Source organism: Leptopilina boulardi, unplaced genomic scaffold (genome assembly GCF_019393585.1).
Source record: "Leptopilina boulardi isolate dan_hultmark-lab unplaced genomic scaffold, ZJU_Lbou_2.1 LbouV2_38, whole genome shotgun sequence".
Taxonomy (NCBI): Eukaryota; Metazoa; Arthropoda; class Insecta; order Hymenoptera; family Figitidae; genus Leptopilina; species Leptopilina boulardi.
In genome coordinates, this window is record NW_026137951.1 from 3,045,400 (window position 1) to 3,060,734 (window position 15,335).

General features: G+C 24.7%; 2 protein-coding genes across 2 annotated transcripts in view; one reads left to right on the plus strand and one right to left on the minus strand.

Moving 5' to 3' along the window:
- LOC127288007 (angiotensin-converting enzyme) overlaps positions 1 to 15,335 on the plus strand; it is a 74,545-nt gene that overhangs the window by 43,131 nt on the left and 16,079 nt on the right. The window contains exon 11 of the mRNA XM_051315189.1: positions 7,893 to 8,033. Coding sequence (XP_051171146.1) covers positions 7,893 to 8,033 — 141 coding nt within the window. The remainder of the gene's footprint in view (positions 1 to 7,892; positions 8,034 to 15,335) is intronic.
- On the minus strand, positions 1,740 to 4,941 carry LOC127288010 (uncharacterized). The gene is made up of 2 exons (XM_051315192.1): positions 4,782 to 4,941; positions 1,740 to 3,013 (listed from the first exon to the last, which is right to left on the minus strand). Exons 1-2 carry the CDS (start codon positions 4,791 to 4,793, stop codon positions 2,219 to 2,221), a joined length of 807 nt encoding a protein of 268 aa, XP_051171149.1. The 5' UTR covers positions 4,794 to 4,941; the 3' UTR covers positions 1,740 to 2,218.

Consider the following 15,335-nt stretch of genomic DNA (forward strand, 5'->3'; position numbering starts at 1 on the left):
TAGGAACCGTTGCTAAGGAAACTGTGTCCTTAGGAGCCGTTGCTATGATAATTGCTACCTTAGTAACCGTTGCTAAGGGAACTGTTCCTTTAGGAACCGTTGCTATGGTAATTGCTACTTAAGTAACCGTTGCTAATGGAACTGTTACCTTAGCAACCGTTGCTATTGTAATTGCTACTTTAGTAACCGTTATTAAGGGAACTGTTACCTTAGGAACCGTTGCTATGGTAATCAGTGCCTTAGCAACCGTTGCTATGGTAATTGCTACCTTAGAAACCGTTGCTAAGGGAACTATTACCTTAGCAACCGTTGCTATGGTAATTGGTAACTTAGTAACCGTGCTATGTTAATCGGTGCCTTAGCAACTGTTGCTATAGTAATCGCTACTTTAGTAACCGTTGCTAAGGGATCTATTACCTTAGCAACCGTTGCTATGGTAATTGCTACTTTAGAAACTGTTGCTAAGGGAACTGTTACCTTAGTAACCGTGTCCATGACAACTGTTAATTATTTTTTGTATCTTTATTTATTTATTTCATTTTTTTATTCATCTGTTTTATTTTTTTAATTTTTTTTATATTTCTATTTATTTAATCTATTTTATTTAAATTTTATTTCATTTCTCTAATTTTTATATTTCCAGTTTTTAAATAATTATTTACTTAATTATATTTCCATTATCCAAAATTATTATATATCTATTTTACATTATCATTTAAATGTTGAAATATTAGATCATAAAGTATATTTACTACGTGGATATTTTATATATTTGGACAATGATGGTTTCATAAAATCAGTTAATTTATCAGTATAGACAAGAATATTGAACCAAAATCTCGTAAATTTTTCCCAAAAAAAAAAAAAAAAAAAAAATCTGTTGAAAGATATACATGATTTATATATTCGAAATAATGACACTTATATAATCGAGAAATTCTCTCACTAAGAAAATATTTCGAAGGATCGTTCTAATCGAGATTATGATCCTTTCATAACGTATTGAATTGTATATATATATAGTTTGATTTATGATACTAATTAATGAGTTCAAGCTGCTTTACATCATCGACAGAAATTACTAAGTACATGCAATATATATAAATATATATATGTATATAAGACAGGAAGGACATTCATTGCTTGTTTAGGTTATTTATTTGCTTGGCTGACTTTTTATATTTTTTCCCCCTTTTTTTTACCTGACTCCCAAAAGGTGCAATTTTCACATTAGAAAATGTGTTAAAAGTCACTTTACTTGTATACATATATTATGATTTGTCGATTAGATCATATTCTGAGAATTCTTTTAGAAAAACAAAAACAAAATTTATCGTCCAGAACCACAATGGTCAGGAAAATAATTTTCTTTTTTTTCTTTTAATTACTTATTTACTGTTCGAATAATTTTCTTTCTCGTTAATCAACATAAGTAAATAAGTGGAAAATTAATTTTTCAAAAAAAAAAAAAAAAAAAAAAAAGTTGACATTAGATAAAGAATTAAATAAAGTAAAGCAATTTTTTATAATTAATTCCACCATTTTAAAAAATAAGTAAATATTTGGAAAAAAGAAATAAAAAAAAGTAGAAAATTCATAAACTTCAGGTATAATTAATAATTGGATAATTTAAATGAGAGCAATTAAATAAGTTCCTAATTTTAAGAAGTAATGAAATGCATTTTATTTATTCATCATCAATTTTACAATAGAGATAAATAAAAATGAAATCATTTAAATACTTTGGAAAAATCCTTTATTATCGTTTCCGTACAAAAATACTTTTTTATTAGCTAAAGGTACAAAAAAAAGATGCTACTCTCGAGCAAAGATCCCTATTATTGGGATCCTTTGTTGAGACCATGGTGAAATACTGAGGATCCAAGACCTTTTGACAAAAAAAAAAATATACTTTTTTTCCTTTTCATAAAAATTAAACTATATATAATATTAATAACTTGACGAAATTATAATAACAAAATCTAAACGACTAGGATCCCAAGTACTTCATAATATAATGAATTAAATAAAGATCATGAACGAGGTTGTTCGTTACTCGTCGTATTGGTGCCGTCATCAGCTTCACATAACATGTGTCTTCTTTCAAGATAATGACAAAAAAAATTTTCCATCATTCGTGTACCAAAAAAAAAAAACAAACAAACAAATAAATTACATGTTAGGTGAAACATCTAGGCGCAAAAACAAAAAAAAATTACTAATGATAACCACCAAAGTCGTAACCACCGTAACCACCCTCACCACCTTCTTCATGATGAGAATGATGATGGTGCACTGGCACATGCACAGGAACTGGAATATGTTTTTCAACTGGAACATGAACTGGATATGGTTTTGGAATATGTACAGGTACCTTGACTATTTTTTCAACTGGATATGGTTGTGGAACATGTACCTTAACTGGCACATGTACTGGTACATGAACAGTTTTTTCAACTGGATAGGGAACCAATTTTGCAACTGGATATGGTACTGAAACATGAACTGGCACCTTTACGGGAACTTTGACAATTTTTTCAACGGGATATGGTTGTGGAATGTGCACTGGAACCTTGATAACTTTCTCAACGATTTTTTCAACTGGATATGGTTGTGGTACTGGTACTTTAACTGGATATGGTTGTGGCACATGTACTGGATATGGAACTGGTTTCTCGATGTGTTTCTCAACTGGATATGGTACATGAACTGGTACTTTAACTGGAACCTTAACCTCAACTGGATAGGGATGAGGCACTGGCACTTTAACTGGTACATGCTTCTCAACTGGATAGGCAACATGTTTCACGATTGTTTTCACATGATGATGATCTTCATGATGATGACCACCTAAGTCACCACCTTCGTAACCTCCAAAATCGCCACCTTCATATCCATAGCCAAAGTCAAAGAGGCCACGTTTCTCGTGTTTCTTCTCCTCAACTTCTTTGGTGATTTTAGCTTCTTGTGCGGACGTCGCCGATACGACGAGTGCGAACAGAGCCACGCAGATCTGAAATTTTTTTTTTAAGGAATTATTATCTTTTTAGTTATATTTTTTGTTATGTTTATAAAATTATTGAGAATTATTGGTAGGACATCTTTTTTTTCTAGGGTTTTCGTGGCTCAATGCCGTTGTTATGGCAACGGTTGCTATGGAAACCGCTGGCTTAGCAATGGTTGTTATGGTAGCGATTACCATAGCAACGGTTACTAAGGTAGCAATAATCATAGCAACGGTTACTAAGGTAGCGATTATCATAGCAACGGTTCCTAAGGGAACAGTTCCCTTAACAACGGTTACTAAGGTAGCAGTTACCATAGCAACGGTTCTTAAGGGAACAGTTCCCTTAGCAACGGTTACTAAGGTAGCAATTACCATAGCAACGGTTCCTATGGGAACAGTTCCCTTAGCAACGGTTACTAAGGTAGCAGTTACCATAGCAACGGTTCCTAAGGGAACAGCTCCCTTAGCAACGGTTACTAAGGTAGCAATTACCATAGCAACGGTTCCTATGGGAACAGTTCCCTTAGCAACGGTTACTAAGGTAGCAGTTACCATAGCAACGGTTCTTAAGGGAACAGTTCCCTTAGCAACGGTTACTAAGGTAGCAATTACCATAGCAACGGTTACTAAGGTAGCAATAATCATAGCAACGGTTACTAAGGTAGCGATTACCATAGCAATGGTTTCTAAGCTAGCAATACCATAGAAACAGTTGCTATGTTACCGTTAATTATTATTTTCAGATAAATGTAGAAGCTAAACATTTAATATTCAATTTTTTTCTAAATATTTTATCAGGAAAACTAATTATAATTAATAAATTAATTAATTCTTTCATTAAGTGCCATTTTTTTTAGTATTTCAACAACTTTAACAAAATCAGAATACAATTTTACTAATTATATTATTCAAATTGAAAATTGTTATCCAATTACAGTATAAAAGAAATACATTGAAAATTTTCAACAGTAAGCAATTTATTAATTTGTAATTTTTATTAATTATTAGCAGTAATTAATTTTATTGTAAAATATAAATTACTAAAATTTGTTAATTTATTTAATTTTAATAGTTCTTTAAACTATTTAATTAATAAAATGATTTAGCAAAAATTTTCGTTTAAAAATTTTTTTTTTTTTTTAATTATAAATTCCGCGAAAAGGTTGATTTTTTTGTATTTATTAAACATTCTTTGGATTTAATAAAAATGAGAATATATTTTTTAGAAATAATAAATAAATTAATAAGAATTGGAAGCGAATTAGTAAAAACAAACTGATTATCAAAAATTGATGTAGAAAAATTGAAAATTAAAGAAAATTCTCCTTGGGGAAAATTATTTGCGAAGGGGAAAAAATGAAAATAATCTAAAATTGAATTAGAAAAATGAAAATTCAATTGAATTGTACAAGAATTGATAAAAGTAGAAAAGAAAAGAAATTCTATTTTTCAAATAGAAAAAATTGTTCCCTCATTAAAATCGAAAATAAGGGCAAAAAAAAAAAAATACTCAGGTCCCATTAACAATGAAAAATAACAGAACACAACTTAAAAAATATTCACTAAAAAAATGGACTTCAAGAGTAAAAAAAAAAAAAAATACACGAATCGCGATTTAAAACTTGCGCGCACTTGGACTTTTTTTCAGTTAATAAATTAATAATTTATTAATAAATAATAAATTAATTAATTTTTTTTTCACAAACACGATACAATTAAATGACACATTCGCGGCTTTTTTTCTCAGTTATTTTTGTTTTTTTCTTTGACGTACCAGGCTCTTCATTTTTGTAATTCGCGATATTCCAGGTGCGTCCAGGAGTGAACTGGATGCTGATTGCTTACTATTTCAGGCCTTATATACGCGGCACACTTTCGCCTTCGTAAGGGGGCCCAAGTACCCTGGCCCAAGAAGTTTTACCCCCACGTTCTTTGTTCGTATTATATATATAAATATGTATAAATAAATATGTGTGTGTGTGTGGCCAAGAAACTCCTCGATTGTGGTCCCACACCGTGCGTCCAACCAACCACCACTCCCCATGGGACACACGACCAACCGTCACGATTCCTCGGCTCGATTTCATTTCTATTTTTTTTTACCTTTTCTTTTTTTTTCGTTACTTTTTCCTGCATAGCTCTTTTCTTTTTAGTTCTATTGAGAGATATAGAGAGAAACACTCCCACAAAAGTATGTGTAAATTTTCGCTCACACGCCGATTATTAACGAGGTGAATATACATATAGAATTTTTTCTATATATATTAACAATGAAGTTAATGAATGAGATAAATAACTTTTCTGGTTCTTTATTGCATTAGATTATGAGACGTTGATTAAAAGATTGGGGAATTTTAATTTAATTTGAGTCAAATTATAATTTTTTTTTTATTTATTATTTTTTTGTTTACTAATTAATTAATATTAATAATAAAAAAATAAAGTACCATTGTTTTGTATAGATATTACTTATTATTTTTTAAATATATAGTTCAAAACTACCGCATTGATGAAAATTATATAATTCCTAAAAAACCATTATAAAAATTTACAATTAAGTGAAATTTCGCGCTCACTGATTATGAATTTATTTAGTTATTAAATTTTTGTTCGAACATTATATCTGATATAGAAATATAATACATTGTACAATATATATATATATATATATATATATATATATATATATTCTGAAAGGAAAATTAATTACTGAATAGAGAATTATTAGAATTTCTCTACCATAGTGATGAATACATTCAGTACGAAGTGAAACGGATTACATTTGGTGTAAGTTTTATTTATGAGTTGCTACGTAATATTATATGGTTAGGTGAACTATAATTATGGTGCAAATTATAATAATTACAATGACCAATAATGTTAATATGCTAACGAGTGTGCGATAGATAATGAGTTTATTGTTTGTTGCGTTTGATGATAATGATGATGTAATTTTCTTATCATTATTAGATGATAAAGAAGGATTTTTTGAAAATATCAATATTTTTCATCTAATAATTTTATGCACAGAAAAAAAAATTTTTAATTTTTTCTATTTTCGAGTTTTTTTTTTTTTTTTTGAAATCTAATTACCAAAAAGGAACTCTGAAATTACGAATAACCTGATTTCCTCAAAAAATTATTTACCTTCTTTACGATATCACACATACATACTTGTCAAGAGGAAAGAAATTTACCTAATTCTTATGAAATGTATAATTAAACTTGTTTGAAAGTTGAAATATATATTCATTTCAATTTAATGTCCTAGAGCAATAAATTATATATATATTTAAAATTTTTTTCCATTTTTGAAAACTTAATTCAATTTTTGCAATTTTATTTTATTTTCCTTCATTTTCTTTTTTATTTTTCTATTTTGTTAAATAATATTTTTTTATTATTTATTAAATTTTATTAAATTAAAATTTTCTCTTTTTAATTTCTTACAATTTTTTTTTAATTTAATATATATATATAAACGTAAACACGACGTAAAACGATTGGAGTTACGTCTTGGAAATTTCTTGCAGTAAAAATTGAGATTGCGCCAAGTTTTGCATTTGTCAAAATAATAAATGATCAGGCTTAAAATTGACATTTAGGGACTGTTATTTTTTTTTATTTATTTTTCGCGAATCACTTTCAAAATTTGCAAATATGCAAATTCCTTTTTTTTCTAATTCAAACTCTTTCACATCGAAAGTTGAATCCACATAAATGTAGCGCAATTAAGAGCAAGAGGGGACTTTGTATAGGCTACTCAGTTACGTAAAGGACGTTACCCATGTAAAGAAATGCTAATTATATATTTTTATGAACGTATTTATTGTCCCATGTTACGGTTTTCAAATAAAAAAAAATAATTCTTCTAATAAAATTTCTATATTTATTAAAAGAAATTTTTTATTTAATTTGTATTTATAGTTTTTTTTTGGTTAATTAAATTATAATTTTTTAATTTTATAATTTTAATTATAATTTTTAAAAAATTTTAAATTTTTTATAAAATAATAATATATTTCTTGAATAACAACTTTCCATTGAATTTTATTTCATTTGCAAATAATTGAATTGCATAAATATCGAGTAAGAAATAGAAATAATAAATAGAATAATAGAATTAATTAATAAAATAAAAGTCTAAACAAAATTGACACTAATCTTATATTTGAATGAATTGAATTTTCCCACTTTGAAATCAATAATAAAATTGCCATAAAATATATAAAGAGAATTTTTGAATTCTTCCTTGTTATCAATAAAGAAAGCGGATAAACTGATAATACTTCCGTCAGTGTATTATAAATAATACATAACATTTTACTATTTTAAAAAATTACAAAAACGCAAAATTATGCGCCAGCATCCTGAATGTTATCGATATATATATATATATTTTAATTATATAACAACAAACGATATAATATTAGTTCCGCGCGTATTTTTGTGATTTTTTTTCCATCCAAGTTTTTTGTTTGATTTGATTTAAAATTACGTGAAAATGCTTTTTAAAATTAGATTGAAGCGGTGATAACTTTGATACATATACATATAAAACATATAAATATATAAAATTAATGATAGAATATGATATAATATAGAGTAGCCATATTAGCAAGGAAGTGAATGTTTAACATGTTTGGTGATCCAGACGTACATATTAGAAAATTGTGGAATTTTTGTAAAATTTACGATACATCAAAATTTTTTAACTGCATAAATTAAATTGAAAATAACATTTGCCTTAAATAATTTGCGACTGAAATTTTTTTATATATATTAATTATTAAATTATTTTTCGGCAAAAAAAAAATGAAGAAATTAATTAATTTTTGATTAATAAATAATAATTGAATTAAATTTGATAAATTTTTGTTTGCAGAAATTTCGTTGGTGGAGTTTTGCAGTTCCAAATTTATCAAACACTCTGTCAAGCCGCGGGTCAACGATTTACCAACGATCCAAGAAAACCACTTCATAGATGTGATTTTTACAAAAGTCCGGAAGCTGGTCGATTACTGGGGTAAGTCTTTTTTAAAAAATATTTTTCAAAAAAAAAAAAAAAAAAAATTGATAATGCAAAAATAATAAATAAATAATACGAAATATTTAATCATAGTATAAAAGAAATTTGTATTTTCGAAAAAGACATTGTAAAATTATAGAGATTATTTTAATAAATGCAAATTCAATAATAATAATTCACATTCTCGAGAGTGTGTAAATCAAGTTACTTTTATTATAGTGAAATATTAACCAGCAATTTTAGAATTGTCTTTTATTGCTTTATAATTACTTCTCGATTTTTTCGTTGCTATCATGTAACTGCTAAAGAAGAATAATATACTCACATTAATTACATCATAGAATAGTGTTTAAAACTTTTACGAGAAAGTACATATATAATTCGATAAATATTAATTTTTTAAAAAAAGTCATTAAATTTTTATTAGAAAAAGAAAAGTTATTTATTAAAAAATACTTATTTGATAATTGCCATTTTTTCCAATGATTTATTATGAAAAATCAATTGTCTGACTAATATCTTTCCTTACTACTGAAAATTAAAAAAATATATATATTTATAAATTTTGCAAAAATTATTCCTTAAACATTGAAAAGTTTTTTGTTAATTTTTTTTTTTTTGAAATAAATTATTATTAGTGTATTAAAGAAAGAAATTGACTGATAAATTACATAACTACTAAAATTAAAAATTAAATAACTAGTGTTTTATTTAGAAATCATGAAAAATTAATTTCCAATTAGAAAGTAGATTGTGGTAAAAAAAAAAATTGTCCTTCAGAAAAAAAAATTGGAATGAAAATATCAGTCTTGCCGATACATTCCGTTACTACTGATTACTGAATAATAAAGTTTTATCTGTAACACTTAGTAATCTTGAAAAATTAATTTCCCATTAGAAAGTAGATTGAGGAGTGAAAAAAATTTATTCTTAAGAAAAAAAGAATAAATTAAATCAAAATGGTGACTAGTGAAAATTATAGTTACCTTCTAACGAGATGTAAATAAATAATTATGTTTAGATTTATTTAAATTAAATATTTAAATTACCATTAAATTGGTTTTAATTATTAATTGAATTGATTTAATTCTCAAATTACATTTTTTTTATTAAATTTATTTAAATCTCATTTAAATTCTAAATTAAATTATTTATTTAAATCTCATTTAAATTCTAAATTAAATTATTTATTTAAATAAATTTTAAATTAATAAAAAATTAAATTAATTTAAAAATTCAATATTTAATATTTAGACTCAAATTTATTTAAATTGTAATTAAATTTGTCTAAATCTCAATTTAATTTTCGCAATTAGATCAATTTTAATTTTTAAACTAGATTGCGGTTCATATTTCACTAGCATTGCTAAATATTTACTAATACTATAATTATCTATATACTCAATGTCATTTTATGAACTTTATGTCCACAATTTTCAATAGATTTAAATTAATTATCGTAAATTATAAAAAACATATATTTGAACGGAAAAAAAAATCAGAAAACGATGCAGTTATAAATTTTTAATAACATTTAAGATGAAATATTGTGATAAAAAAAAGATTTAACCTTCTTGCATTAATGAATCACTTCCTAATCGTCGCTTATAATATACTACACTATTTTCCAACGGCAATAAATATATAAATTATAAATAAAAAAAAAATAAAAAAAAGAGCATGCATCTTTATACGTGAGAAAAAGCAAGGAAGTGAACGTATAATCTTCGCTGTTATATCAGAAGGGGGTTAAAAACCGTTCTTACTGCACTCTCTTAAATCAGTGACAGAGAGAAGAAGGGGGGGGGGTCAATATAATCACTAACCTTACTTTTTTTATTATTATTATTTTTTTAATATCGAAGTTCAGGTGCAAAAAATCAGATTTTTTTCTTTCACAAATTAAAAATTTTGATAAATTTAAAAAAAAAAAAGAATTTTTAATTATTTTAAAAAATTTATTATATTATATTAATTATATTAAAATAAAATTAAATTCATACCATAAAAAAATTAAAATACATTTTATTTGGATTAAATTCTTTTTTGAATTTTGTATATGGACAATTCCAGGTGAGATTTACCTATGACCTTTTAAATTCGTCTAAATATATTTTTTCTTATTCTTTGTAGAAAAAAAAGGTTTACGTATTTTTTTATTTTTTTATAAGTGTTCAAATTTTCGAGTTATGAATTTTTAAAAAACTGATTATTTCAAGTTTTTTTGAAATACACCTAATTTCAATGACATGTAACTCCAAAAGTATTGAATTTAGGAATTATGATTAACATACAAAAAAATTTCAGTTTTTTATCGACTTTCAAAATATGTTAACGAAAAAAAAATTTGAATTTGTTTATAAAAAAACAGCGATTTTTCATAAACAAATTAAATTTTTTTTTAATTTAGGCGCGATTTTTTTTTATTTTTTTTTTAATTTTTACACACATGAAAATAAAAAGAAAATTTTGTAATTAGTTTTGGAGTGGGCCTCATGATCCTTTTGTTTATATAATTTGTTTAAAAAAAAATTTTACTTTTTTTTCGTTTTTTTTATTTTTCAAAATGAAAAGTTTTTTTTTGACACTAGGATCTAGTAGTAAACTCATAGAAAAGCAAATTAAGATACATTTTATTTTGAAAAATAAAAAAAAAAGTAAAATTTTTTTTTTAAACAAATTATATAAACAAAAGTATCATGAGGCCCACTTTAAAACTAATTACAAAATTTTTTTTATTTTCATGTGTGTAAAAATTAAAAAAAAATAAAAAAAAATCGCGCCTAAATTTAAGAAAAATTTAATTTGTTTATGAAAAATCGCGTTTTTTGTAAACAAATTCAAAATTTTTTTTTTCGTTAACATATTTTGAAAGTCGATAAAAAACTGAAACTTTTTTGTATGTTAATCATAATTCCTAAATTCAATACTTTTGGAGTTACATGTCATTGAAATTAGGTGTGTATTTGAAAAAAACTTGAAAAAATCAGATTTTTAAAAATTCATAACTCGAAAATTTAAGCACTCATAAAAAAATAAAAAAATACGTAAACCTTTTTTCTGCAAAGAATAAGAAAAAAATATATTTAGACGAATTTAAAAGGTCATAGGTAAATCTCACGTGGATTCTCCCATATAAATATTTTTCTAATTCTAATTTGCAATTTTAATCTATACGAATGGACTTTTGTTCCATTTTATTTGAATCAAAAAATTTTCCTAAAATTATATATTTAGGAAAATTTTTCACTGCAATAAAAAAATTGGACTTTATTTAAAAAAAAAAAAAAAACTAATGTCCTTTTAAAAATCATTTTTTTTTATTTTTAACGTAAAATTGAGATTTTTAATTCATTTTTGATATTAAAATAATACCCTACAATTTACTGAAGAAAAATTTCATTTTATTTTATTTGAAACAAAAAATTTTTTTCACTCAATAAATTATATATTTATATTTAGGAAAATTTTTCATTGTCATAAAAAATTGAACTATTAGAAGAAAAAAAACTGTGTTGACATTTTAGAAAATCATTTTTTTTTCGCAGATAAAATTGAGAAATCAGGGTCATTGTTTATTTTTTTTTTTTTTTTATAAATAGCAATGAATTTTTTTTAATTCAATAAAAAAAAAATAAATAAAACACGCGAGTCACGTTTGGATCTAAAGCGGCAAAAAAAATGTGTTGAAGTAGTTGTGTGGAAAATTTCATTAATGAATAGCAATCATTTTCTAAATTACTGAAATACCATTTAAAGTAGGAAGTTTAAATAATTCTCAACAAATCAATATATATAAATTCTCGACGAGCACCCGGTTGTCTTGTATATATATATAGTGATTTTATTATACCTATACATATATACAATACACATTGACATAGAGCGGCAGCGGCGATTGAAAGAAAGCTGTCGAGTAAGGTGTGCTAATAACAAGATCGTTGCAAAGGTGGTATATTGAAACAGGCAACAGAAGTAAATAACTGACACTTTATATGCCGCGCATTTCGCACGTGAGTAATCGTGAGTAAGCAAAGTAGCTTTGAACTTTTTTTTTTATTTATTTATTTTTTTTTTTATTATTCTTCTTTTACTTCGGGTGTTTCATCTCGAGTTTCTGCGTGTGCACGTCTCATTATATCCATTAATTATAGAGAATTGTTTTCTCATTTCACTTTCGCCGTGCAATAGACATTACAATATAAATGAAACATTATTTCAAAATCATTTTGAGGAATTTCAAAAAAATTTTCCTTACGAAATTCTCCTTTTTTTCAATTCTTTGCAAATGGCATTAAAAACTTTCAATATAGAGGAATTTTTCTAAAAAAAAATTTTTTTTCTTTTTATTTATTATTTTATTAATAAATAATAAAATAAAAATTTTTTAAATCCGAAAATTGTAAAAAAAATCTATTTGCATATTAAGGATAATGGAAGTCGTTATCATCATCATGGGAGGTCTTTTGGATAAGAGTGCATTTTAAATAGCGGTGAAAAAAAAATCTTTTTTCCTATAATATTATACCTTGAGAGGAGAATGCACAAGGTCTGAAAATCTTGGTTTTTCATTTTTTTTTCTTTTTTTTTTTCCTATTCCCATGTGAATTGTATTATATTATTAGTGTCTTTTACGTAACATCACCTTTTTTATGATCTCTATTATTTACCAATGAAAGCAACTGGAGCAAGTTTTAGGATGTAGGCTTCCGACATATAACGGCAAGAAACCTGCTTTTCCCTTTCATTATATTTATCCATTCACAAAGCCCGATATATCCCTATATTATATTCGATGTGAAGGCTATTTATATATTAAACGTTATAAATCCTTGGGAATTGTAGTAAGGTGTATATATATATATATATATATATATATATATATATATATATATATATATATATATATATATATATATATTATGCTTTTTTGTAATAAATGTATTACGTATTTAATCAGAGAGTCAATGAGAAGGTAGAAAATATTGTTTTTTCAAATCTTAAAAAAAGTAGGTAATATTTTGCTCCTTTGCCCAATTATGTAATTTTTTTTTTTAGTTTTTAAATTATTATTCTTCTTTTTTGCCCTACAATGGAAAAACATACGTAAGTGACACACTTACATATGTTTTTACATCGTAGGGCAAAATTATTATGCTATATTATTATTTATATATTTATATTTTATATTTTTATTTAATTTAATTTTTTTTTATTTATATTCATTATTATTATTATGCTATAATTATTATTAAATATTAATTCTTACACCCTAAAAAAAGTAATCTTGATTCTAGCGAATTCCTCTTAATTTGATGCATATTTTCCTCTTATATATTGTATCAAAAGTAATAGTCTTCACTTGAGAGGAGTTTCCTCTCGCATATAATTTGACAATTATGGTTATAAACTGATAAAGAAAAGCTATTATCAAACACTAAATTAAATATCTTTAATTAAATATTAAATATAATTAATGATTTATAGTTAATTACTTACATTAAAATTAATAGATTTGTTTATTTATTTAACTTTAATTCAATGTTTTTGACATCAGAATCTCAAAAAAATTGTTTTGTTTTATTATTAAGTCACCAAAGAATAAAAATATTCTACATTCAAGTGGAATACTTTTGTTTTAAGAGGAAAAATTGAGAGGATATTAGAAGAGGATTTTTCCTCTAAATATGAGATTACTTTTTTCAGGGTGTATATTTATTGAAACAAAAGGATCAAAAACTCCAATTATGCAATTACTTATTTGTATTTATTATTATTTATTAAAATAATTATTTTTATCTGTTTTTATATAATTGTTATTTGTGAAAAATTTTCATTTACGAAAATTTATTCTTCTTTTTTTTTGTAAATTATTATCCACTCAAAAACAATTTCGAACAATGTTTTAAATAATAATAATAGTATATAATAATAATAAATTAGTATTATTTATTTTGCTTTCACGATTCGCTTTCATTTCCATTAACACGATAAATAACAATATCATGATACATGGAAATTATAGAATTTAAAATCTATTGTATTGGGGAATTATTATAAATTAATATATATATCTATTGAAGGAGCTTATTAAGATAACTTATCATTTCTGTTTAGACATTAAAGATTAACCTTAATTCTGCTTTACTTTCATTTGCATATTATAGTTTATTCTCATTTGACTTGGAAAGTGCCAAGTCCAGTTTCATGTTAAGTAGACAATTAAAATAATAATAATAATAATAATAATAATAATAATAATATCGTGCAAGTTTAAATTCTCTTGCTTCTGGAAAATTTTCAACTAATACAAGTTATTCTATAATCGGTACAGATGGTCCATTAATAAGCAAAAACATAATATTCGACACAATTTTTATTTTTATATATAAATAAATTAATATTTATTTTTTTTTATTATAAAACATAATAAATAAATATTAATTTATTATCTATACCAAAATACTATTTGAAATTAAAGAGGAAAGTTTTTTTTTTGACGAAAAAAAAAATGATTAGATGATAAATTACCGAATTTACATTCTTGGAACATGATTACACTATAAATTTGCGTTAGAAGTGTTTTATGCAAAAAAAAACTTTCTTTATGATTGAGAGTTCTTTAGAAACGATCGATAAGATAAAATTGAGTCACAGTTCTCTTTTTTTTTATTTTAGTAGGTTATCGACTCATCTTCTGGCAATGGAACAATTTTTTTTTTTACTTCTAATGAATGTGAATTTTTTTTTTTTTTTCCTAATGGTTTGAGACACTAGGAAGTAATTTTCAATTTTGTGGGCATGGCGGTCGTCGATGTTTGACGTGTGTATGTTTATATGATGCAACAACAAATTGCACGCAGAGTGCAGCAATCGTTTGAGCGTAACCGAGCGCGAGAGTGCCAAGTTCCGTTTTCGCTTATAAACCAACGTTTCGATTGTGATCTTTATCTTACGCGAGTTACTTACACCTATTTTTATTTTTTTTTCCGTTTATTTTTCTGTTAAAAAAAAAAAAAAAAATTGTTTATTATCAAAATATCTGTTTCTTATTTATCATAGTATTTTTTTATTTAACTATTTTTTTATTAACTGTTTATTTATTTTACTAAATTTTTTATAAACTATTTATTTATTCTCCTAATAATAGAAATAATTTTTTTTTTCTTTTATTTTTGCCATCTAATGAGTTTTTTTTTTATAATTGTAAATTGAAAATAAAAATGTCAATTGAATAACAAATGCAAGGAACAAATTAGTGAAAAATCCGCACATGAATCTTTGAATTCGCAATGAATT